This window comes from Monodon monoceros, unplaced genomic scaffold, assembly GCF_005190385.1.
Source record: "Monodon monoceros isolate NGI ecotype Baffin Bay Population unplaced genomic scaffold, NGI_Narwhal_1 Super_Scaffold_11, whole genome shotgun sequence".
Lineage (NCBI taxonomy): Eukaryota > Metazoa > Chordata > Mammalia > Artiodactyla > Monodontidae > Monodon > Monodon monoceros.
The window spans coordinates 54,517,996-54,541,940 of NW_021703767.1; the positions used below are offsets into that span (position 1 = coordinate 54,517,996).

The following is a 23,945-nucleotide window of genomic DNA, read 5'->3' on the forward strand; positions in this document are numbered from 1 at the left end:
ACTCTTCATTGCAGTGCACGGGCTTCTCATTGCGGTGGCTTCTCTTGCTGCAGAGCACGGGCTCTAGAGCACAGGCTCAGTAGTTGTGGCGCACGGGCTTAGTTGCTCCCCGGCATGTGGAATCTTCCCGAATCAGAGCTTGAACCCATGTCCTCTGCATTGGCAGGCAGATTCTTAACCACTAGGCCACCAGGGAAGCTCTGCTATAAATTATTGCAAAGGAATTTGTTGTTTCACTGGTCATTCATCACTTATGTGTTCATTACAGAAATGACAGCCTAGTCTTAGAATAAACCTCCTTCCCTTTTTATAGCTTAAAAACATGAAACTATAGAAACTGGACATTAAGCCACCACCATTCTAGTTATGCCGAACACTTGTTTCCTATAATAGTTCTCCAGAGCAAGGTTCACTTAATTCACCTTACTTGCTGACCTTGAAAAGTTTTCATACCATGCTAATACTGAAATGGCTCCTATGTCACTACACTTCTCAGCCAAAACATGTCCATTTTTCAGCAAACCATGAACAACATTAATGTTTTGGAAAAGTTATTGTTAATGTCTCTATGGCACCCTTCTTACCCTCTCAGATTGTGGTTTGTCTCTGCTATTTTCTACCCAGCTGTGAAGTTGGGGTGCCAAAGAGTTTGATACCTTCAAAACACAGGTCATCCAGCCCCAAAATGTAAGCGGAGTCCTAAGCTAGTTTATATGCCAGCAACAGGTGATTTTGTCATAAGGAAGTGGAAGCTGATACAGTCTTTAAAGAAATTTGGTAGGAAGATGAGATGAGATGGCATGGAAACATGAGATGGTGTTTTAGTGAAAGACAGTTGCCAGTTCTTTGCTTTCTGAATGATTCCTTCTAAAACTCTTTTCTCTGCTTTTGACTTCCTACCTTTTCCCTCCATGGACATTTCTATGTTAATAGAATAATTAACTATGGAAAAATTCCTGGTGGGCAGGAATCAAATTGTTCACTTCTTGACTCTAAAACTACTGCTTTTCAGTGAATACCATCATATCTTATCTATTACTCCTTCAAGTTTGTCACTTTCTTTTTTATCTGAACTTGTCATTTGCTTAGATTTGTTTTATAGTTATAGTTTGGGGATGGCTAGCAGCAAGGTGGTTTAAAAATATAAGTTTACAGGAGCTCTTCTATGTACTAAACCACCCTGGATGTTCTTTTTTTATGTTAAAATTGGCAAGCTCTATATTTAGTTTTGTCCTTAAATTATACTTTTTAGATTTGTCTGAGTATGGTTTGGTCTGAAAATATATATTCTATTCTTCTTTCTTAACCCATTCCATACATCAAATCAGTTTGCTTCTGTGAACCACTTCCTTATCCCATTGTCCTCATACACAGTGATGAGCACAGAAATCATTCTCCCTGTGAGGCAATAGCTTATTATTATTAAATTATTTTCCTATGGGTAAATCACTAGGATCCTTATGGTCCTGAGAAGTCTCAGAATTGTTTTTCTGCTTTCTTCTTCTTCTGTGTTCTGTGATTACCCGTGTATCTGTCATTCATGTGCCCTGGCCTGCAGTTTCCTAGATTGTATAAAATACATATGAGTAATTGCAAATGGACTATAGAGAATACCTATAATATTAGTATAGATTGTATACATGATATATTTTCTTTGTATTTCTTAAATTTATTTTCTTTCCCTTTTTGCTCACTCCCCCCCCACCTCCCCAAAAAAACAAATAAGAAGTGTTTTCTGTTTCCATTTCAGATCACCACCACCCAATTCAGAAGTATTTGCTATTGGTTATTTAGGATGACTTGGTGTAGTCATCAAAAAACACTTGTACACCTTTATGTTATCAGTAATAATAGCAAAAACTGTCATTTCTTGAGCTCTTTATTGATGCCATCAGTGTTTTAAGAGCTTTATTTATTTGTGCATGCAACAGTATTGTTGAGAATCAGTCATGTGTTAAGCACCACTCTAGGCATGTAGAATATATCTGTGAATGAAAACAAAGAACCCTGCTGCCAAGGAGGTTACATTTTAGTGGGACTACCAGGAATAAACAAGCCTAAACAATAAGAAAAGTATATAATGTATCAGAAGGTAAGCAATGATATGGAAAAAAGAATAGTTTTGATAGAACAAGAAGGCCAAATATCAACAAAGAAGGAGAAGACTTGAACACTATACAACAGCTAGACCTAACAGATATATATAGAATGCTCCACCCAACAATAGCATCATATACATTTTTCTCAGGTGGACATGGAACAGTCTCCAGAATACACAGTATGCTGGGACATTTAACAAACCAGTAAATTTAAAAGGATTGAAATAATTCAAATTATGTTTTCTGACCACAGTGGAATGAAATTAAAAATGAACAGCAGGAAAAAATTTAGAAAACTCAAAAATATGTGGAAATGAAGCAACACACTCTAAATAACCAATAAGTCAAAGAAGAAATCAATAGGGAAATATGAAAATACTTTGAGATGAATAAAATGAAAACACAGCATACTAAAATTTGTAGGATACAGCCAGAGCATTGCTTAGAGGGGAATTTATAGGTGTAAATGCATATATTAAGGAAGAAGAAAGATCTCAAATCAATAACATAACCTGTCTTGAGACACTGTTAGAAGAACAAACTAAACCTAAAGGAAGTAGAAGAAAAGAAATGATAAAGATTAGAGAGGAGATTAATGAAATGAAATTAATTAAAGAATAGGAAAACAATAGAGAAAATCATTAAAACCAAAAGCTAATTCTTTGAAAAGAACAACAAATTTGATAAATGTTTAGCTAGACTGACCAAGGAAAAAAGAAGACTCAAATCATTAGAATCAGAAATGAAATAGGGGCCATTACTACTGACCTTACAAAACTGGAAAGGATTATAAAGGAATACTATGAACAGTTATATGCCAGTAAATTAGATAACCTACATGAAACAGACAATTATTAGAAAGACACAAACTACCTAAACTGACTTAAGAAGAAGTAGACAATCTGAATAGACCTTATAGCTAGTGTAAAGATTGAATTTAGTAATCGAAAAAGTACCAGACCCAGATGGCTTCACCACTGAATTCTTCCAAACACTTAATTAATACCAGTTTTTCATAAGCTTGTCCATAACAATGGAAGAGGAGGGAACACTTCCCAAATCATTCTATGAGGCCAGTATTATACTAATGTCAAAACTAGACAAACACATCACAAAAAAGAAAAATTGTAGACCACTATCTCTAACAGATATGGACACAGAAATCCTTAACAAAATACTAACAAAGTGAATTGATATAAGAAGAATTATATACCGTGACCAATTGGTATTTTACCCCAGGAATACAGGGTTGGTTTAACATCCAAAAATCAGTTGATGTAATTTACCATATCAGTAAAACAACAACAAAGAAAAATCCACAGGATCATCTCAATAGACGTAGAAAATGTAGAAAAAGCATTTGACAAAATTCAACACCTTTTCGTGATTCACATCCAACAAACTCAGAAATAAAAGGGAACTTACTAAACCTGATAAAAGACACCAAAAAAAAAAGAAACCTCACAACTAGCATTATGCTTAGTGGTGAAAGATTTGTTGCTTTCCCCCTAAGATAGGGAATAAAGACAAGGATGTTCACTCTCACCATTTCTATCCAACATTATAGTGGAGGTTCTAGCCAGGGCAGTCTGGGATAGGGAGAATACAGATGTCGGGAGGGGTGGTAGTTAAAGAATATGGAATTTATTTTTGAGGTGGTAAAAATGTTCTAAAATTGATGGTGGCTGCAAATATTTGTGAATATAAAAACCATTTTATTGTATACTTTAGATAGGAGCACAGATAGTTTACCTCTGGCAGGAAGGCAGGGCATGTGGATGCAGACACTGGCAGCAGGAGCAGCTTATAGAGCTTCTAATTTTTATTTTATTTATTTATTTTTTTTTGTGGTACAAGTGCCTCTCACTGTTGTGGCCTCTCCCGTTGCGGAGCACAGGCTACGGACGCGCAGGCTCAGCGGCCATGGCTCACGGGCCCAGCCGCTCCGCGGCATGTGGGATCCTCCCGGACTGGGGCACGAACCCGTGTCCCCTGCGTCGGCAGGCGGACTCTCAACCACTGCGCCACCAGGGAAGTCCTAGAGCTTCTAATTTTTTAATTCTCCCTTCAGCCCTGTGACTTGGGCACTATTATTATCCCCATTTACACACGAGGAAACAGAAGTTATGGAAAATGTCAGTTTCACATAGGAATATCAGTCAAGTGTAGGAAGCAACCTGCTTTTTGGAGGTCAGTGCTGTTGCTGGCCTTTCTGATGGGTGACTGAAAAATCCCAATTCTCTTTTCTTTATGTGAAAAAACTAAGATACAGTCTGAGACTTCTCCCCACTCCCCTACCCCCGCCACCCTCCAAAAAAAAGTTTGGGCAAATATTTTTCTATTTTTAAATCACTTTTTTTCCTCCTAGAATATCCTCAGAATAGGCTAGAAAGCTGTCAGGCCAACCCAAAAGTTGTCCTCAAACTGCTGTCCTTGTGAAAATCAGTTTCTTAGGAGAGATGAAATGCCAGTGCCATCCTTTCCTTCATGGTATTTAGGAATCTAAAGTAAAACCTTTTCTTTATTACAGACTACATCTACTCTGCTGTTACTGGTTGTGGTCTGCCTCTAGTCACTAAATCTGCAGTTTCTGCTGAGGGAGTCCCAGCCCTAATGGAGGCTTCTGTCCAATATATTTCTAAGGAAAATCTCACTGGTTTTTCAGTAAGCCTAGGGAAGGACGCTAAGCACGAGTTAGATGAGAAAAGATGCAAGATGACATTTTTTGTGAATCAGTTTGCTTATTCCACAAGCTGGGGGAGGGTGTAATTGTTTAGAAACACAGTATTTTTTTATGAAACATTGTGAATTTTAAATATATTTATATTAATATTGTCTGTAGGTCCTTTCCAGTCTCAGAAAAAGAACTTATTCCACAAAATTGTCAGCAAATATAAGCACAAAAAGGAGAAGCCTAATGTTCCGGAAAAAGGTATTGGTGCCTTCCATCCTCCATTAAGATTTCTTGGCCACGTCCATTGTGAATTCATCTTTGAATGATGCTTCACTGCACCGCCTTTGCCTCTACCTCCCCTTTGCTTGCTTCAATGTCATCCGCTCCTGACGCAGGCACATTCATTGTTTCTAGATTCTGCAGCTAATTGCAAAGAGAGATCTTCTTCACTTGGATTCCTACTGAAATCCCATGTTTGTCTCTATTTTCAGAGTTCCATATGAATCCTGAAATTGCTTCTTTTTATTTGTATTTGGTGCATTTTCTAATTTAGTCTTCTTGAGCTCTTCTCCACTTATTTTCTTTGACTATTCTTGTTTTTTTCATGTTTGGCAGCCTTCATAGCAGGACCACATTTTCCTGCCTCCTGAAATCTTACCAGTTTCGTATGCCTATGAAAGTCCCACAGTTGCTATGCTTTCTCTGACACTTGAGGATTCTTGTCCAGGAGGATTCCACTCCTACATCGTAACCTATCTATCTTCTTTTTTTCTATGTATATACTTTGTCAGACTCTTCCCACCTCCTTCAGTCACATAACTGTTATTTCCAGAGGGCACTAGAAATATACGCACTCAACCCTCCCTTTACTCTGAGCATCTGTCTCGTTTTTATGATCTGGATAGGCCCTTGAACCTCTTCAGGGCTCATCTGAAGATTTGTCTCTTCTCACAGGTCAGGCTCCTATTGTTCTTTCACACAGAAGATAAATCCCATCTGGTTCAGTATAGCCACGTGTCCTGGAAGTCAGGCTTTTTCTCTAGCATCTCCTGCATGTTAGTGTCGTGACTGCCATGAGCCTGATGCCCATTTGCATCCTACTTGCATGGCCAGATGTGGAGCCTTTCGTGTTTCTGGAATGAGGCTTTAAATGCAGCTGTCTTCCATGTGTAGACATACGTGCCTCTGTGTTCCTGTGTGTAACCTTTTGCTTAATTTGGGTTTTATTTTCACCTCCACTTTAGCCTCTTAGTTTTGTTTTGTATGTTAATATTTATTCTCTGCTTCCAGTGGAGAGAGATCACTCTTTAGGTAAAATGTCAGCTTTTATGCTTACCTTTTAACCAATCTTCAGGTTATCTTGATTAAAGTCATAGAAATTATCCAACAACATATTTTTAAAAAGGCAAATTTGTTTACTTTTAATGCATTTCCTATATGGCCTAATTATTTTAGTTGGCAAATGCAGTTTTGAGACTTAAGTAGTTGAAGTAAAATTCTGCTTCATTTGTGTGATAATGCTTTTTATTGAAGTGGTTTTGTGTATTGTCTTATTTTTATAGTGTATGTGTCTATACTAGGGGTAGAGTTTCACTTTCCTTTTCTGTTGTTGTTTTTTTAGGAAGTGGGGATAAATGGTCAAACAAGCAACTCTTCTTGGATGCCATTCACCCTACAGAAGGTAAAAGAAGCAACATTCATTGTATCATTTCAGGTAGTCTGTGCTGGAAATGGCATAAGTTTTGTAGGTTTAAACTGGCATAATTTATATAGGTTTAACCAACGGCATTAGACCTGAGTGTTCATAATTGGGTTATTTTTAATTTTCAAATCAAAACTGATAGATTTTTGATCCTACTAAGAGTCAGGCTGTGTGTCCTGTGGAGTTTAATTTGTGAAAGGGGGATTTGTAAGCTTTGAACCACAATAACCAGAAATTAGAGGTTTTCATAACTGAAAAATATTCAGTATTGCGGCTCACGTTGCAGGCGGGTGCTCATGGGGAGTCAGGGCAGCATGGGGCTCTCCTGGTTTGCTGGACGTGGGTGCCCTGCAGACATGGTTCCTGACCTGAACTTCCTTCGTAGCCCACCTCCCACTTCCTCTAACTGTGATCAAATGGAATGTCCCCGAGGCTTATTGTAGCCAAAGAAAAGTCCCATATTGACTGGTATGATGTTATAGGTACAGATTTTATTTCAAAATTTCCCACAGTCATATTTATTTGTGACTTTAATTCTTCTTAAATATTGAACCCTTAGGTGAATTTTGATTTCTTGGTGGTAAGGAGCCATCCTTCCATTCTTCCCACTGATGCTCTCTTTTCCGTTTAGATATTTTAGAAGAGCTGAACATTTTTGTAGTGCTTAATGAGGAGTCACTTCATTTGAAAACTAGAAGGGACCGTAGTGATCATCGTTTGATTTATTACCCCTTTGATTTACTTATGGGGAACTTGATGAACAAGTCCATTCTCTTGATTTCCAAATGTACCCTCATTTCTTTGTTAAAAGGAGGAAAAAATTAAAATGCACATGTGGCCTAAGTCATTTATAAAAAAATACTCATGTTTGAAAGACATTTGTGAAAAATATTCAAATTTGAGTTCATTATAAACCTGAACTTCTGTTGTTTGGTAGGCACAGTTCACATGAACTGCATGTCTGCTTTTGTGTCGTTTTGCTTTTATAGAAAATGCCAGCAGTACATCTCTTTTCTGGCTTGTTACTTCACATTTACAACCTCTGTGGAGTATCATTTCTGCACTTTGCTGGCAAAACAAAATATGAATTGTTGTGCTGCTCTCAGCATTAAATCCTAACATCCCCAAATTGACATACATTCACACTTGTGTATTTTAAAAATAAACGTAAGGCACTGATGAACTATCAGAGGAATCTAAAAGAGGCATTTAAGACAATGTTACTCTTTTCTTAAAATGATACTTTTCTAAATATTTTGGTTTTAAACAATGAAAACCCTACTTCATATAAAAGCAGGTACCATAGCATGTGCCAGGGTGGTATAAAGAGCGAAGTAAGTAGGAATTAGGGCACCTGGGTGCTAGTCTCAGATCTGCCACTAATTAGCAGTTTTCAATAGGACAGACCATTTAACCTTACTAGGATTCACTGTCCACATTTGTACTCTGTTGTAAGATATGTGTGTTTAGGGGTGGAGTGAATGAGAAGGCATAGTAATACATGATCTATACATTTCATTTCCCTTCTAACACCTGATGATTTTATTACTGTGATATCTTGAGTGGGAGGTGTGATACTAAAAATACCATATTCTGAAGCCCTAATTTTCTGCACTTTGGAGGTCAGAAAAGCAAATCAATTTTGAGTCTTCTAGGCAGTCCAAAGGGTTTAGTTGGAAATATTTATTATTGTTGATGTTTAATTATATTTACTATTAATGTATATGGAACAAAACTGTGGAGAACATGCACTGAAAATTGCATGTCCTTTAGTGTAGATGCAAATTCATTTTACATGGCCAGAAAAAAAGGAATCAATTTGAGGGTTGGAAGTTAACCAGTAACTTAAAGTGACTTTTTTTGTTATTTATTTTTATAACATGCCCTACATTCACTTGTTCAGGTGGTGACTACGTGCTTTGTAAATTATCTAGGCCCTTTACTCCATCCTCTTTCTCACCTATGTCCGTATCATTGCTTATTAAAACTTTACCTTGGATATTATAAATATATAAGGACAGAAAAATGAAACCATAATCAGGACAGTTAGCATGTGTAGGCTATCCTGGGCAAAGGTTAGACAGGAGTTGTTTGTAGCCGATGTCTATAAATGAAATATTGACTCAACTGAGGCTTCACAGCTGTTAGCCGCTCCTGGCTTCTGTTAAAGTGGATGACTTAAAGTTCACTATCCTTTCTTTACACCACCCTGAGTATAATTGGCTTTGAATTTTTTTTCCCCAAGATATTAGAAATTTTCAGGTGTTTAGTAATCACATCTGAGGTTTAAATGCTATGCTTATAATCTATTTTAAGAATTCTCCCCATGCTTTTAAAATTCAAAATCGCTAAACCACTTCTTGAAATTTTTGCAGATCAAAAAAAACAGATTGCCTGTAGGCTAGAGTTAAAGTTTTCAGATAAACAAAGATGACCTCCCTCTGCCACTGTGTTTATCTTTCCACCAACTTATGGTGTCATATGTTCATGCTTAAGGTAGAGGTTTCTAATTGTAGTAATAATGATGGTGATGATTACTATACTGCTTTATGTTTCCAGAGGGCTTTCACGTATACTTTTTGTGAAAACTAATTGTAACAGTATCTCCAGTCAATTTAAGGAGACCTTATCAGCCCCAAATACATGATAAGGAATTGAAGCCTGACCAATGTAAGCAGGAAGGGAAGAAACCAGCACTAAAGTACACTGGCCACTGCAGTTTTGATTTTTCAGGTGTTTGTGGATAGCCCTCATTTGTTGAAATTATAAATGCTGTCTTACAAGAAAAAAAAAAAACCTAAACCTCAAACTAGGTATCTCTAAAAGATTAGTTTCTTTGCAATACATAAATCTAATTACAGGGGAGAAAAATCTGGTTTTCTAGTTAGATTTTGAAATATGATCCACACACTCAGGCTAACTTGATCTCTTTTCCTAAGTTCAAAATAGTTGCCTTATAATTTCAGCAAGGTCCCCAGGATCTGAGGTAAGGCTCATTCATTTGATTCCTGTTTTCCATTCAGCAGTTAACTGCATTTTCAGCTCATGGGAGCCTAACCCATGGCAGTGAGATTCCAGACTTGGCTATAATAATTTCAGTGCAGGTTTGCCTCCTGTAGTTGGCATGTGAATTCATGACTCTGGAGCACTTTAGTGGCCTCCTGGAGTATAGTACAAGCACAGTGCTGCTTTCCAAAAAAACTTACTCTACATTTTGGGAGCAGAGTTTGGAAAACAAGATAGTCTCTGATTGCCATATTCCTAATGTTGCTCCAGGAATCAGCTCACATTATCACCCTCACATGATATGCTCCAAGTATGTTATGATTATTGTGGAGTGTAAAAATCAGCCCTGTGGACTCATTTGGTGGTGCTTGGGTAGGTTTGTGTGTTCAATTACAAGCCCAAAGAGAAATGACTAATTTGTTTTTAGAGGACAAAACCTTTCTTTTCTCACATTTCCATTAGTTTGGCAGGGAGGGCAAGAAAGGAGCTGCCTTGCTGTCTTGGTATACAACTTTGGGCTCTTTCCCTCTCTGAGTTTTTTTCATTTCCTGTCCCTCACCACTGTTGACCTGAAACTAATAGACTGCCAGTTATTTCTCCAGCAAAGATGGGTTTATTTTGGATCAGCAGAGAATATAAATTTGAGGTGTACAACCATGGTATGCAAGTCCTCACACGTCAAGGGAAGGAGAATTTTATAGGCGGGAAAGAAGTAGGTAAGGCTATGGTAAATCAAGTCCGTGGCTTTTCATTGGCTGAGTCCTTGCCAGGAAAGAAGAGAGGAGTCTTTGTTTTTCTGTTGGGCTCTGCAGTCATCACAGGGCATGAGAGCTCCTCCTTCTGGTCTCCTGACTCTGTTTAATTGAGGTTTCTGTTTATTAATTTTTTGCACCACTAAGCCTTTGTTTTGGATCTTGCAGGTTGGTGGGGAGGACAGTGTATGCAAATCTGAATAAATTGTGTCCCAATAGACCACAATTTCTACATATGGTTAGGGTCCCTATCTGAGATCCTTTTGACCAGCTAGTCTGGAGAGGATGATAAAAGAAGTTTCTCTTTGCTAATGTTGCTGGACTCAGGTCTACTGTTCTGTCCCAGACAATTATAGTTGACCCTTGAACAAAGTGAGGGTTAAGGGTACACCCTCCCCCTTCACCCCCTTGGTCAAAAATTCATGTCTAACTTTACAGCTGGCCCTCCAGGCCCTTCATATCAGCAGGTCTGCATCTGCAGATTTAACCAACTGTGGATTGTGTAGTACTATTGTATGTATTTCTTTAAAAAGATCCACTTATAAGTGGAGCCGCACAGTTCAAACTTGTGTTGTTCAAGGGTCAACTGTACTTCTTTGACTTAGCCTTCCCCAATTCTTCTCTCCTAGGAGAGGGTTCTCCCTGAGCACCGACCCTGAAGACTGTCATCGGTCTAGGCCGCCAGAAAGACAGGCTGTTCTAGGGGTCACCCATGGGTCAAAGCATGGGGTAGACTCACTCTAACCTTCTCTTCCTAACTCCAGCAAGAGCACATTACATGCAATCACATTACATACACATTACATGTTTCTCAAATGTGGATGATCTATAGGCCCTGTGATTACTTCTTGATCTGACAGTAGGTTTCGAGAAGACAACATATAGAAGGGTTGCATTGCCTCCTTTCCAGTGATTTATGAGAACTACCAATGCATTCTCCTTTTTTGCCTCTTTCACTTGGTCTGCAGCCTGATTCACTCAGTATCTCCCAGCCTCCAGACCTCTGGGACTCGATGATCACTTGTATCTATTGGCCGCCCTGCCTTTGACCCCCTGGCTCCTGTCTGCTGGTTTCTGAGCTTCCCCTGGTCTCAGTCTGCCTTAAGGCCTGATTCACCTTCCATTTGCAGTCCCTTTGCATCCATCCCCTTGGCTTCGTATTGTGTTTTTATCAATTCATCTGGAACACATAGGAAAATGAGTAACCCCTGAAAAGAAATTAAAACATCTGACGGCTCACCAAAAACAAAAACCTAACAGTCCTAGTGAAGGGAGTACTCTTCCACAGCCTTGAGACTCTGAAGCTGGCTATAGAAAACACTGGCCAGGACACTGATTCTAGGCTGTGTGGCAAAATGAAAAGAATTTTAGGGCTGGATGGCTCCTTTAGAGCTAATCTAGTCCAGCTTCCTTCTTTACATGAAGAAACTGAGGCCCCTGGTCCCACAGTTAGTAAATTAAAAAGTCAAGCGTAGAACCTAGGTCTCTCTCTGACTATGTTATTTCCATTATCCCTGGTCTTGTAGAAACCTGGTCATCTTTCCCAGACCTCTTAGCCCTTTTCTGGTGTCCATGCCTTTTCTTTGACCTCCTTGGTTTTTCTTTCCATAAGCAGTAATTTGAATGTAATACATTTGGAATCCTGCCGTACCCTTATCTCCACAAGTTCTGGATTTTTCTGGGAAGAGGTTCATGCTTTTTCTGGAAGATTCATCTATGATTCAGTGATCATACTGGAGAGATCACAAGTTTCCCCCTGTAATCAGAAGGGACAACTGATAGGCCTGGATAAGAAACTAGAATTTTGAAGCTTGTGAATATCCAGTAGAGGTTGCTGTAAACTCAGACTTTGGCCTCTTTGTATAGGAGGCTTTGAACTTCAGGGCTAATGCAGAGTCATGAAACTCCTTTGGAGTGTTTCTAACCAAATTATCTTTTCATTTTGCTGGTAGACTTTATTGAAGTTTAAGTGTAAAAAAAATTTTTTTTAATGCATATGTACTACCACTGGCTTATGTTAACTGTCAAAGTATAAATAACTAAGATTGTTTGACCTGGGTATAGACCTACAACTTGAAAGGAGCCTTTTTCCTAGTTTTTGATTACTTGCTTGAAAAAAGGTGTTTGGGAGCATTGCCAAATAGTTCTGGGTTTTTTTTTAAGTAACTATTATCTTAAGCCTGTCCACACACAGCCATCTATTACGCAATAATATGGTAAGGCCAAGCCACAAATCAACGTATGATTTCTGCTTTACATCCTCTCTCTTGATGTAATTGAAATTATTTCCCACTTGTTTTGGAATAGGAAGCCTGGAATCAAATGCTGGAGGGCAAAGATGTTACTACTTTATAGCCTCCTTTCTCAAGGATGTACCTCAACCCATTAGGGAGCTATATTAAAATTTTTAAATGAAACCTATGTAAGTGTTTATACCAATGAGTGCATTTTTTCACACCCTGAATTGTTCTTGCTCTGTTCCTTTTATTTTAGCTTTTTTTGTCTTCCTACGTTTCATATATTGTCTTATTTCCAGTATCTACCTTCGTATCCACCTTCTTATGAGCACCACCTGGTATCCTCCAGGTTAAGTTTGCACAGAGTTTGTCATGTCAAAGAAACATGACAGTGTGATTTCCTGAACCACACTCCCCCTTTTCTTTGTTAAAAACAATTTCTGTGCCTGTCTTAAAGAGATTGGATAGTTAAAAAATGGAAAGATGCCTCTTTCTCCTGCCCCAAAGCCCTTAGGTCACTGGAATAAAAACAGCCCCAATGAGGAAACGACTACAAATATATACTCCTAAATGCTTGTTGTACTCACATCTGCATATTCTTGTCTTAATTTAAATTAAGGGGGGAGGGGGAGAGACGAACTCCTAAGGAAATGAGTAAGAAGAGACACAGCATTCCCAACCCGTTTGAACTGGAAGCAAAGTCTTTGGTGGCAAGTGTGTTCCTTACTCTTGACACAGTGACTAATAGGGTACAAGTGTGTGCTGTTAAATGATTTGCTGGTGTTAACAGTTAAAATTAGGGTACCTAAAACTAACCTTTCGGGGTGTCCTGCTGACATGTGGTACTTTATTAAATTATCTCCCTAAAGCACATTCACCTGGTCCTAGAATTCAGCCGATGGGAGAGAGTTTCCATAGGTGCTGGCTTCATCAGTGTTTGCCAGGTCCTTACTGAGTACTCAGTGTGCATAAAAGAAAGTTTCTTTTCTCATCAGTCCAACCTGGAGGTTGAAAGCAGGTGTCCCAATGATAAGTGTAAATTTAAGAAGCACATACTTAATCTCAGTATCCTCAGAAGAAGAGAAACTTCTTTTATCACACTTTCCAGACTAGCTGGTCAAAAGGATCTCAGATAGGGACCCTGACCACATGTAGAAATTGTGGTCTATTGGGACACAGTTTATTCAGATTTGCATACACTGTCCTCCCCACCAACCTGCAAGATCCAAACACTTAGAAAATGTTACTCCAATGGCCTCTTAGTTAAGTATTCTATTAAAAGATAGAGAGGGCATCCTATCCCTCTGTACTTAATTTATCAAAGCACATATTTAAAGAAATATTTGTTTAAAATCATAGTCAGTATTTCTTTTTTCTATCAATACTCTGAAAACTCTAAATGTAAGTTCTTGTTCAGATAAGTCAGGCATTTAGAAATACTTCCTTCCCAGAGCAACGTTGGTGCCTTGTGTTTTTGTGTGTAACGTTATATGGTTTGTCCTTTTTCAGCCATATTTTCAGAAGACAAAAACACCACAGAGCCTGCTTATAAGGTTAAAAATGCCCCATCCATTCCCAGCACTCCAGAGCCAACAACAACGCAAGAACCCTTGGTGGGCAGTCAAAAGAGAAAAGCAAGGAAAACCAAGATCACACACCTTGTCAGGACGGCAGATGGCCGGGTATCACCAGCAGGAGGTACTCTGGGTAAGACAAGGAAGCTTTAGACAGAGATGACCAGAGCAAGCAGGTGACCATCAGGGCCACAGTGGCCAGAAAATGACTATAATCCAACTGTGTGGGTCCTCACTGAAAAATGGGTCTGTCTGTCAGTCTGGTCACAGTAACATTTTCTCTCTCTGGATCTCCTTGAGAACTGGTTTCCTACAGCATTCTAAACATACATGTTTTAGTCCATGTTTTAAAATCATAGCTCTTTTCCCAAGAGCATATCCGGAATTCCTAGGAAGGAAAGGTAGCTTTTAGGACTGTCAGCTACCTTCTCCTTCTCAGCATGCGCACAAACAGTCTTAAGTAAATTCCCAAAGATCCGAGACTTTTAAAAATACTGGATGAGTCTTTGTCCCTGGCTCACGTTTTAAGTCATTACAAACCAGATCATCAGGTGTTCAAACCAATGAATTAAGAAAGCTGAGAAAGAAAGCATCCAGCATTTCCTATACCGCTGATTCAGACCACTAAGGGAGCCTGAGAATGCTTCTGGATTTCTTGATTCTCTGGGCTAATCCTGAACCAAATATTAACTTACGGTGAATTTCTCCATTTCAGTCTTGGCCTGTGGTCTCTTTACTGTTCCTGGTGGCCTCTGTGGAATTGCCTGAGGGGCCCGGCTTAAGCGAGTGACACTGAGCATCCCCCCTCTTATCTAGGGGTGGTACACCAACCAAACATTAGTGGGCTTAGCTGCTGCCTTTCTTCCTTTCAGCGCCTCTAGCGTCTCATTCTATCAGCCCTGAAGGAGGTGTTCCCCACCCCCCTTACCCTAACCCAGTTTCCAGACAAAGGTCAAGGGTCCATAATGACTTCTGTAAATAGCAAAAAAAAAATGTTTAAATGAATGCTTTTTGAGAATATTTATAAATAACTGATTTAGGTTAATCTAGTTGGTAGACTTATTGTATGCTGAGATCGAAGTCATTTAGTGAATTTTGTGCACTTGTGTTTTGCATATGTAGATTGTTAAACCTTAAAGTATATTAAAGACCCCCAATTTTACTGTCATATACGAAGTGAAACTCAAAGAGGTGGAATTTTGTTTCATAACACATCGAACCACTAAGTAGGGTGAGGATTAGAATCTAGTTTTCATGATATTTAGCCCAGCGGGCTCTTCTCTCCTTCCCTTTCCACTCTGGATTCTGCTCTGTGATTTTCACGTTGTATAAATTGTTATAGCCTCATTTTTGCTCTAGGAAGAGTGAAAGATCTTAGAAAAGATTCCCTTTTATGTAGAAAAGCATATAGCACTTCATGTTCTAATGTATGACATTTACAGCCTTTATCAATTACTTTCTGTAGTTAAAATGTTTTATTATAAAAACCATGGTAAAGATTACTCCTCTTCCTCTCTAATGGCTGTATAAAGTGTACTTACTTCCAACAAATGTATTGGCATAGCATTTCAGCCACCTCTTCATAAATACCAGAGGGCCCTTTGCTTCCTTTCAGTAGGTCTTCAGAACAAAAATAACAGTTTAGGATCTCATTGGAACTGATTAATCTCACTGGGATTAGTTTAGGCTATCCTAAGTGTCGGTAACACAGCATACTGAATGCCCACGGTGCATAGTAGGGCATGCTGTGGCCTCATCAGGAATGTTTGGTCAGTTGAGTTTTTAAGGGCCATTTTACAGCATCCACTGGCCCCTCTGCACAAGTCCCTTGGGTTTTATTTTGGCCATGGTCCATTTTTCCCTCTTTCTCTAAGATTGACCTATTCTTTGTTCTTGGATAAAACACAGCTCCTCCACTCAGCTTCAGGGCATGGTGCTGCCCGTGGTTGCAGTTGAGCTTAATAAAAGAGTCTTATTCCCATGGAAGAAGAGATTCTGTAAAAGCCTTAATATTCGGTGGATGACAGAAGTGAACAGTAAAGCATATTAGCTCATTTCACATTGTCTGACACTGAGTTTTCTCTGTGTCCCTTCTCTGGAGAGGACAGAGCGATCCCTCTCGTGATGAATTTCCCTTTCGTTACAGACGACAAACCAAAGGAACAACTGCAGAGGAGTCTTGCTAAGGTGACCGAGACAGGCTGCAATGACGAATGCTCACACAACCGGGAGGCCACGGAGACGCGGAGCAGCACCCCGGAGATGCCAGCCGTGTCTGCGTTCTTCAGCCTCGCTGCGCTGGCCGAAGTGGCCGCCATGGAAAATGTGCATAGGTCAGCAGTGGGAAACCTCGCTGCCCTGGGTTCTGGGGATCCTGTTCAATTTCACCCCCTTTCACGGAACATGGGTGGAGACAGTGATATGGAAGCCCAAATCGTCCTTTCTGATGTGGTTTGTGATATTTTTCACAATGATTGGGGTTCGGGAGACTTTTGTTTACGAGGTGTTAACCAAAGTATATATACTGTTCAGCAGTGTGGGAAAATATAAGGGAGTATTGCCCACCAGGTATTTTACTTTGAACATAGTATTATTCTGTGATTAAGCTTCATTTCTGAAAAAGCCTGAGAGAGCAGAGAAGCAATATTATCTAATCATTAAAGCTTTAGAGTCAGGTCTCAGACCTGAGTTTGAGTCCTACCTCTGTCACCTGAAAACTGTAAGGCCTTGAGCAAGACCATTCACTTCTCTATCCTCTGTTTTTCCTTTTATACTATGGCTGTAAGTGGTTCGCATTTCATAGAGATGTTATATAGAATAAATCTAGTGTCCCAGTACTGGCACATGGTAACACCCCCATTGAGGATGGCGTTGGTGGTACTAGCGGAAGAAAACAGTGTGGTTCAGGAAAAAGAGCATCTCAGCATCTGACTCATGGAAGGCAGAAGGCCTGGATTTTTCTTCAGCTCTCCGTGTTTGTTAGAAAGTCATTTATTTCTCTGGGCCTCAGTTTTCTCATCTTCTGTTTAGTATAACAATATCCCCAAAGAATCACAAAGTTGTAAGGCTCAGATGAGACCAGATACGAAAGCCTTTTGAACTCAGTGAAGTCCCACAGAAAGTATATTAAGTTCTAAGTATATAATTGGGTGTTCTGCTACTTAATGGATCCTTTGGGAAGATAAAAAAGCCTTTTGTAAATTCAGGTATTTCTTGTTTTTATTCAAAGTGGATTACCCACAGATGAGTTCTTTCTTAGGTTTTCAGTCTTCAGCCCAACAGAGCTTGAAATCTACCCCAACGTGTCTACCCATCTGTCAGGCTCCATTCTTCACATCCAGGTTTAGGAGACCCCAATGGAAGCTTTGTTTGCCTCTTGCTGTTTACCTGTCATATTACAGTTCTAGTGCTTCCTCACAAATAGCCTCTAGATTTTTCCAAGAAGTCAAATTCCTTTTTTTTTTTTTTTTTTGCGGTACGCGGGCCTCTCACTGTTGTGGCCTCTCCCGTTGCGGAGCACAGGCTCCGGACGCGCAGGCTCAGAGGCCATGGCTCACAGGCCCAGCCGCTCCGCGGCATGTGGGATCTTCCCGGACCGGGGCATGAACCCGTGTCCCCTGCATCGGCAGGCGGACTCTTAACCACTGCACCACCAGGGAAGCCCTCAAATTCCTTTTCATGTGTACACTGCAAGTGCCTAATAGCAAGTGAACGGTGACAGACATTGTTAAAATCTGCTCAGGTCTCTGAGGGAGATAATGCACAGACACTTCTCCACTCGTGAAGTTTTACAGTCGAGCACAGAGGACAAACTCATAGCGCATGCAAAAAGAATTAAAAATATGCCTGAGTGTTATTAAGTGCCCCCATAAATTGTGGGAATAAGAGGTCATGTAAGAATTCAGAGGGGGGTCATAATCCAGGGCTCAGGAAGGGCCACCACACAGTCACCTTTGCTGCTGCCAGCGTCCCCTTCTGAGCACGACTGGTGACACCTCTGCTCTGTTAACCAGCCGCCTCCACCCCAGTGACTTTCAGCTGCAGCAGCAGAAAGCGGCAGCAAGCCTTTCCACTGTCACCACCACCTTCCTCTCTGTCCTGCGGTCACGTGGAATCGCTTACTCCCGTCCAGATAAGCCCGCTTCTTGCCTTTGTGCGTCCTCCTCTCGGGTGAACGGCCCGTCTATCTTTTGTCCTCTTCTCTCAGTCTTCCTCCCGAAGTCCTGCACACTCGCTGTGCACACCTCTCTTAGACCAGCTGCCACACTGGGTTGTAGTTATTTGTTGATGCATCTGTCTCCTTCCAGTACGCTTTGAAAGCAAAGCACTGGTGTTATTCTTCATGTACACAGCTTCCTTAGTTCCTGTTACGCAATGGACGAATGAACAAATGAATGGCTGAATGAATAAATGAGGTGTTCTTGAGAATGACTGCCTAAGTTAGCTAGCAGGCATAGAAAAATGGTGTGTTTTTTTTTTTTTTTTTTTTTTTTTTTTACACCTCCCATTAGCAAGAAAAAATATTGCCTATTAGAATTTTACTATCAGGCTTCCCTGGTGGCGCAGTGGTTGAGGGTCCGTCTTCTGATGCAGGCCACACGGGTTCGTGCCCCGGTCCGGGAAGATCCCACATGCCGCGGAGCGGCTGGGCCCGTGAGCCATGGCCGCTGAGCCTGCGCGTCCGGAGCCTGTGCTCCGCAACGGGAGAGGCCACAGCGGTGAGAGGCCCGCGTACCATAAAAAAAAAGAATTTTACTATCAACCTAACAAATGGTTAGTGTTCTTACTATCTAGACAGACAGACAGCCTTGGAGAATCTTAGTTGTAACTTCAGCGGTTAACCTATTAAAGCAGAGATCCCAGCCATCCCTCCACCTGCAGGCTTAGTGTAATTGTAACTGGGTTGCACATCAATTAATTATTGCTTAGGCATCACCTAGTTCATAATTTAGAGAGTGGTCAACAGAGCTAGGGGTGAACATATATTACCTGCATTCTTGCCACAAGCAATCTTAATATTGGGTTCAGAAACCCAACATAGAAAAGCAGTTTTACAGAATGCAGGAAGTAGGAAATTGGAATTAACCTTTGTTGAGAGCCTGTTTATTTACTAGGAGTTTTATAAGGATGGAAGCTCATTACATTTATTCTTAAAATCAGCTCTGCCAGGTGTGTCTTTTTAGTTCCATTTTAATGATGGTACAGGCGGTTAATTAACTTGCTAAGAGCACACAGCTAAACTTGAGTTAAGATCTGAATCCAAGTCTTTGAACTTCATTGTCTTTGCCTTTGCTCCAGTGTGCCACTTAAGCAAGCATCTGTCATGTCATAGAGATTCATAGGGAATCTCACCTGACCTTCCCCTGGGAGCGGGAACCATCACTTCGTGGCAGCCACCTCATGCTCCTACCTCCTTTTCTTTTTCCACTGAGTAAGCTGGGCTTTCACCCCAATTTCTCTCTCTTCCCCCTTGCTTGCTCTTTTTTTTTTTTGCGTTGTATTTTTCATCTTTCACTTATTTTTCTTTGTATGTTTCCTTTTCCAATACTTGTTAAAATTCTTTTTCGCTTTTGTAATATTGTTACCCATTCAATCTTAAAAGTAAAAAATAGCATTTTAATTTCATCTTTCTTGAACAAAGAGTTGAACATATTGAATAGCTGGTTCTTACAGCATCCCCACATAAATAAACAGATTAATCCAGAGGCTTGATTATAACACGTTTTGTTTTTCTAAATTCCTAATATCTTAAGCTAAGTGATCATTGGATTCTGAAATCCCCAAATGTGAACTATCTGTATTAATTTTCTTTTTTGTTCATCAAGAAAAAGAAAATTAGATATAGTTATGGAGAGATACAATTTGAATTTTAAAATAGCTCCTTTTACTTCACATAATCTGAAGAAGATACTGTATTGAAACGGTCAAACCAGTGAAAACACTGCTGCTCTATCCCACATTTTCAGCACAGTGCTGTGCACTACAGACCATCGTAGGCCAGAGCAGTGAGTATGCATTGTTGAGGCTTGGGAAACCTATTAGGAAATGTCAAGGAGGTGCCCAATCCTATCTTTTTAGAACGAGAAGCTCTATAGAAAGTACCAAGAAATTTTCTTATAACCATGAAGTAAATCGTATTTTTCTTCCTACTCATTAAACAACAAGCTGAATGAAAAATAACTGTTTGCTCTACATCTGTTTGATGTAGATCCAATCCAAATGATAAGAATTTCCATGAATTTTTTTAAGTCTTGAGTTCTTTCCCCATATGTGTTGATTTTGGCCCAAGTTGATTGGATTTTCTCACACACTAAAATTCAGAGTTGGTACTTGCCTTCTTCCCTGTGCATTCTCCCTCCATATGCCTTTGAGACTTCTCTTTCGTTAGGCGGGTTTCAGTGTTTTCTTTTCATTCATTTTCTAAGTCACAGTTCACCTCTCTCTTCAGAGGCCATCCCTTTTATTGGCCTTAAGTTTTGAAATCGGGCTTGTTATTATATATCTCAAGAAATGAGACTGAAGGTCATCGGTTAGTATAGGAGAGTCTTCTTCCCCTTGGGCAAGTCAAGGAAAGGAATGTGTCTTTTTACGCGGGCCTCTCACCGTTGTGGCCTCTCCCGTTGAGGAGCACAGGCTCTGGACGCACAGGCTCAGTGGCCATGGCTCACGGGCCCAGCCGCTCCACGGCATGCGGGACCTTCCCGGACCGGGGCACGAACCCGTGTCCCCTGCATTGGCAGGCGGACTGTCAACCACTGCGCCACCAGGGAAGCCCTGTCATTTTTTAATATAAGTAGATCCAGAGGAAAATTTTCATCCTAGAACCATAGCCCTTGACTGAAAGGTTTCCACTTCCTGGGAATTTCCCCAAATCTGTTGGTGCTTCAGGTTTTGTCTCTACATAATGGAGGTGGTTGTTTGGGGGCAGAGTATGTTGTTGAGTTGTATGAGAGGAACTGAGATAAGAAATCCTTAAAAAAGAAAAATAAAGAAGCTTTAAGAATAAAAACAGTTTTAATTAAACGGTGTAAGTAGTAAGTCAGCGGTAGCTATTAAACAAGATATGTTGGAAAGCTTTTGTTGGCCATTCATCATCGTCTCCTGTTTCTGATAATGTACTCTCAAAAAGTGATTTCTCTCTTTTTCTTCCTCTTATTTTACAGAGGTCAGAGATCAACTCCGCTCACCCATGATGGACAGCCAAAAGAAATGCCACAGGCTCCTGTACTTATTTCTTGCGCTGACCAGTGAAGCGCCCTTTAATTGTAAAACATTGTGCTTTACCTACTACCCTAGCCTTGTCTTTACTGAGAGATGCTAGTGAGTCCATGTGGTGGAAAATATAGACTGCAAACAAGTGCTTGTTGCCCTACACGGCCCAGATTCACTTGAAGCAGAAGTTGGCACCCTGGGCCAGTTTGTTCTTTCAGAACGCAGAGTCTTTGAGGGTGATGTTATCTGTCTGATAATGAGCAGAAACGGGATGATCCTAGAGCTTTGCTTTCTATTGAAGGCTTTTGATGGTAATAGGTGGTAACTTGGTAAAAGGCTGCCTTTACTGTAGCTCATCCAGCATCTCTTTTACCAACCAGAGAGTGTGAAACTAGTTTCGTATATTACCTAGTTATTCTTTCAAAACAAAAACAAAAAACAAAAAAACAAAAACTGACACACTGCACTAGTTATTATTAGATATTCTTAGTCTTTTTTGTACATGGAGATTTATGTTCTAAGATGGTTTATATAATAGGTTATACCTACATTTATATTGTAGAATAATATTAAAAAGCCTGTTCCAGAGACTCCCAAACAGCACGGGCAGGCAGATGTACCATTGTTAGCGGTGTATGCTCGGCCTTGTGGTCCATATATTCTGCACTTTTATATTTGCCACCAGAGTGGTAGTTTGCTGGCAAAAAGAGAAAGAGAGAGAAGAAGAAAAATTACAGTTCTTACAAGCAGAATTTTTTTCTTAGCCTTGAGTGACCAAGAAGAATTTGCTTGGGTCAAATTGTGGCGAATATTTTCCCAGACAGGGGAAGAGTCCAGCAGATTACAGATTACTGATGTTTTCATGCCTTGAGGATTCTTTTATTTTTACACAAGGGTCTGAGTGACCAATGGATCGTTCATACAGACAAAAAAAGAAAAATATTATTCAGAAGTGACCTTAGTATTACTTCACTATTCAGAACACATTGAAGACACACTCACTTCGTGTGGACTTTGAGCTACAGACCTTTTACATCCATCCCAGACAGACTGGACGGGTAGCAATTGCTATGCACAGCCTAATTGGCACTGCAGGTTTTTAGAGCCATTTTGAGTTTTTGTGATTAGGGAGGTATTGATGAGGGAGGTGTGCCTGACCAGAGTGGGACTCGCAGTTATAGATCCAACCTGCAAGTTTCCTGTTTCCTTTTCATGTTTTGTTGCTTTTGAACATAAAACCAACCATACATATGCCGGTGCAAGTGGATTAACTGGCTTAGAACATACAACATATTGACTCCACCACCTGACGTTCACAGTATCTTGTTTCTTAGCAACAGATGCAAAGTGATAAATCAAAATTAGTCGGCGGCTACAGATTTTACAGGGTATTTGTTCCATAGCACAAAGTATTTCCCCACTCTTGCATCACAGCACAAACTACCAAATTTTAATTATTGGATTCCAGCAATAATTTTTACTGGTTTTCAAACTGGCGGAATTTTGATAGTGTTAGTTCAAGTTTGAAACTTTTGAATTAGATCTCTAAATGGTGACAGTTTACAAGGTTTTATCTAGCTTTCTTATTTATACTTGACTGAATTGTAATGATGATTTTTTTTCTAATCGTAATTTGACCTAATAGCCATACAAAAAAATGACTCTATTAGTACTGACTAGGTTTAGCTTTTCACGGTTGTAGATATTACTTCAGTTTCGGTGCTGGAAAATATGTACAACATACTAACAGAATTGAAAAAGAACAGAGAGATTTGGGCGTTTTTTTTTCAAAGCAGGTAAAGGGCATCAGGGCATTGGAATGGTGTCCTCAAAAATGCATATTCCTTGTGGGCATGGAGGAAGAAGGAATTAGTAAGCAAGGTTAATCAGAGGCAGAAGCTTAGCCCCATTCACACAGAAATAAATCAGGTGAGCAACCCCAGGTTTTAGCATGAGATTTTTACTATGATGCTGTTGTATTAATATTTTCTAAATTTCGAAACACAAATTGAATGTTTGAAAATTGCTGGGTCCCAGTGTTGGTGGCTGTTGGAGTTTCTGGACCACTTGCTAGCAGTGATTTAAAAATTATAATTAGCTAAAATCCAAAAAACAAAAAAAGAATCAACAACAAAAATTGTTTGGTGCAGAACATGCACCTTGACAATGGTACTAACTTGTTATTCTCTAGAACATGTTAGAATAGGTCTATTTTTGCCAGTGCCCTCTCCTCCAGTCCTCTGATTACATTTCACTAGAGTTCCTTAAGAGAGTGCTGTATATTCATGGGACCTTTTTTAAAAAGAAGCAAAACAAAAGATTACTTTTTTCTATGTGATTAATATATCTTACTTGATCTGCTTTTCCTAAACCTCAGTGGCTTTTCCCTTAGGCAAGGGTCGGGGTGGAGGGCAACCTACTGGATACGACTGTTTTCAGATACTTTAGAAAAAAAAAAAAAAAAAAAACCCACCTTTTTGTAGACATGCTTAATTTTTAAGCGGTTAGGCACTGAGAGTAGCAGAAATCCTGCAAAGCTTTATAGTCTTTTAGACACTCGCCTTGTCATTTCTCTGAGTAAAGTCTTGATTTCAAAAATAGTGCTTTTCTCATGCCCTGAATCCACTGGAGAGGGGTGTTGGTATTTTCAGGTAACAACATTTGTTAGCACAAATATTGCAGACCAACA

General features: G+C 39.8%; 1 protein-coding gene across 2 annotated transcripts in view; it reads left to right on the plus strand.

Moving 5' to 3' along the window:
- BBX (BBX high mobility group box domain containing) overlaps positions 1–23,740 on the plus strand; it is a 278,665-nt gene extending 254,925 nt beyond the window's left edge. Inside the window, exons 14-18 of one of the 2 annotated variants that reach the window (XM_029215203.1) lie at positions 4,942–5,031; positions 6,395–6,454; positions 13,980–14,177; positions 16,191–16,377; positions 21,208–23,740. In XM_029215203.1, the coding sequence (XP_029071036.1) occupies positions 4,942–5,031; positions 6,395–6,454; positions 13,980–14,177; positions 16,191–16,377; positions 21,208–21,295 (623 nt within the window). In that variant the 3' untranslated portion in view covers positions 21,296–23,740. The remainder of the gene's footprint in view (positions 1–4,941; positions 5,032–6,394; positions 6,455–13,979; positions 14,178–16,190; positions 16,378–21,207) is intronic. The other variant, XM_029215204.1, reaches the window with a different exon arrangement.
- The last annotated feature ends 205 nt before the right edge of the window (positions 23,741–23,945 follow it).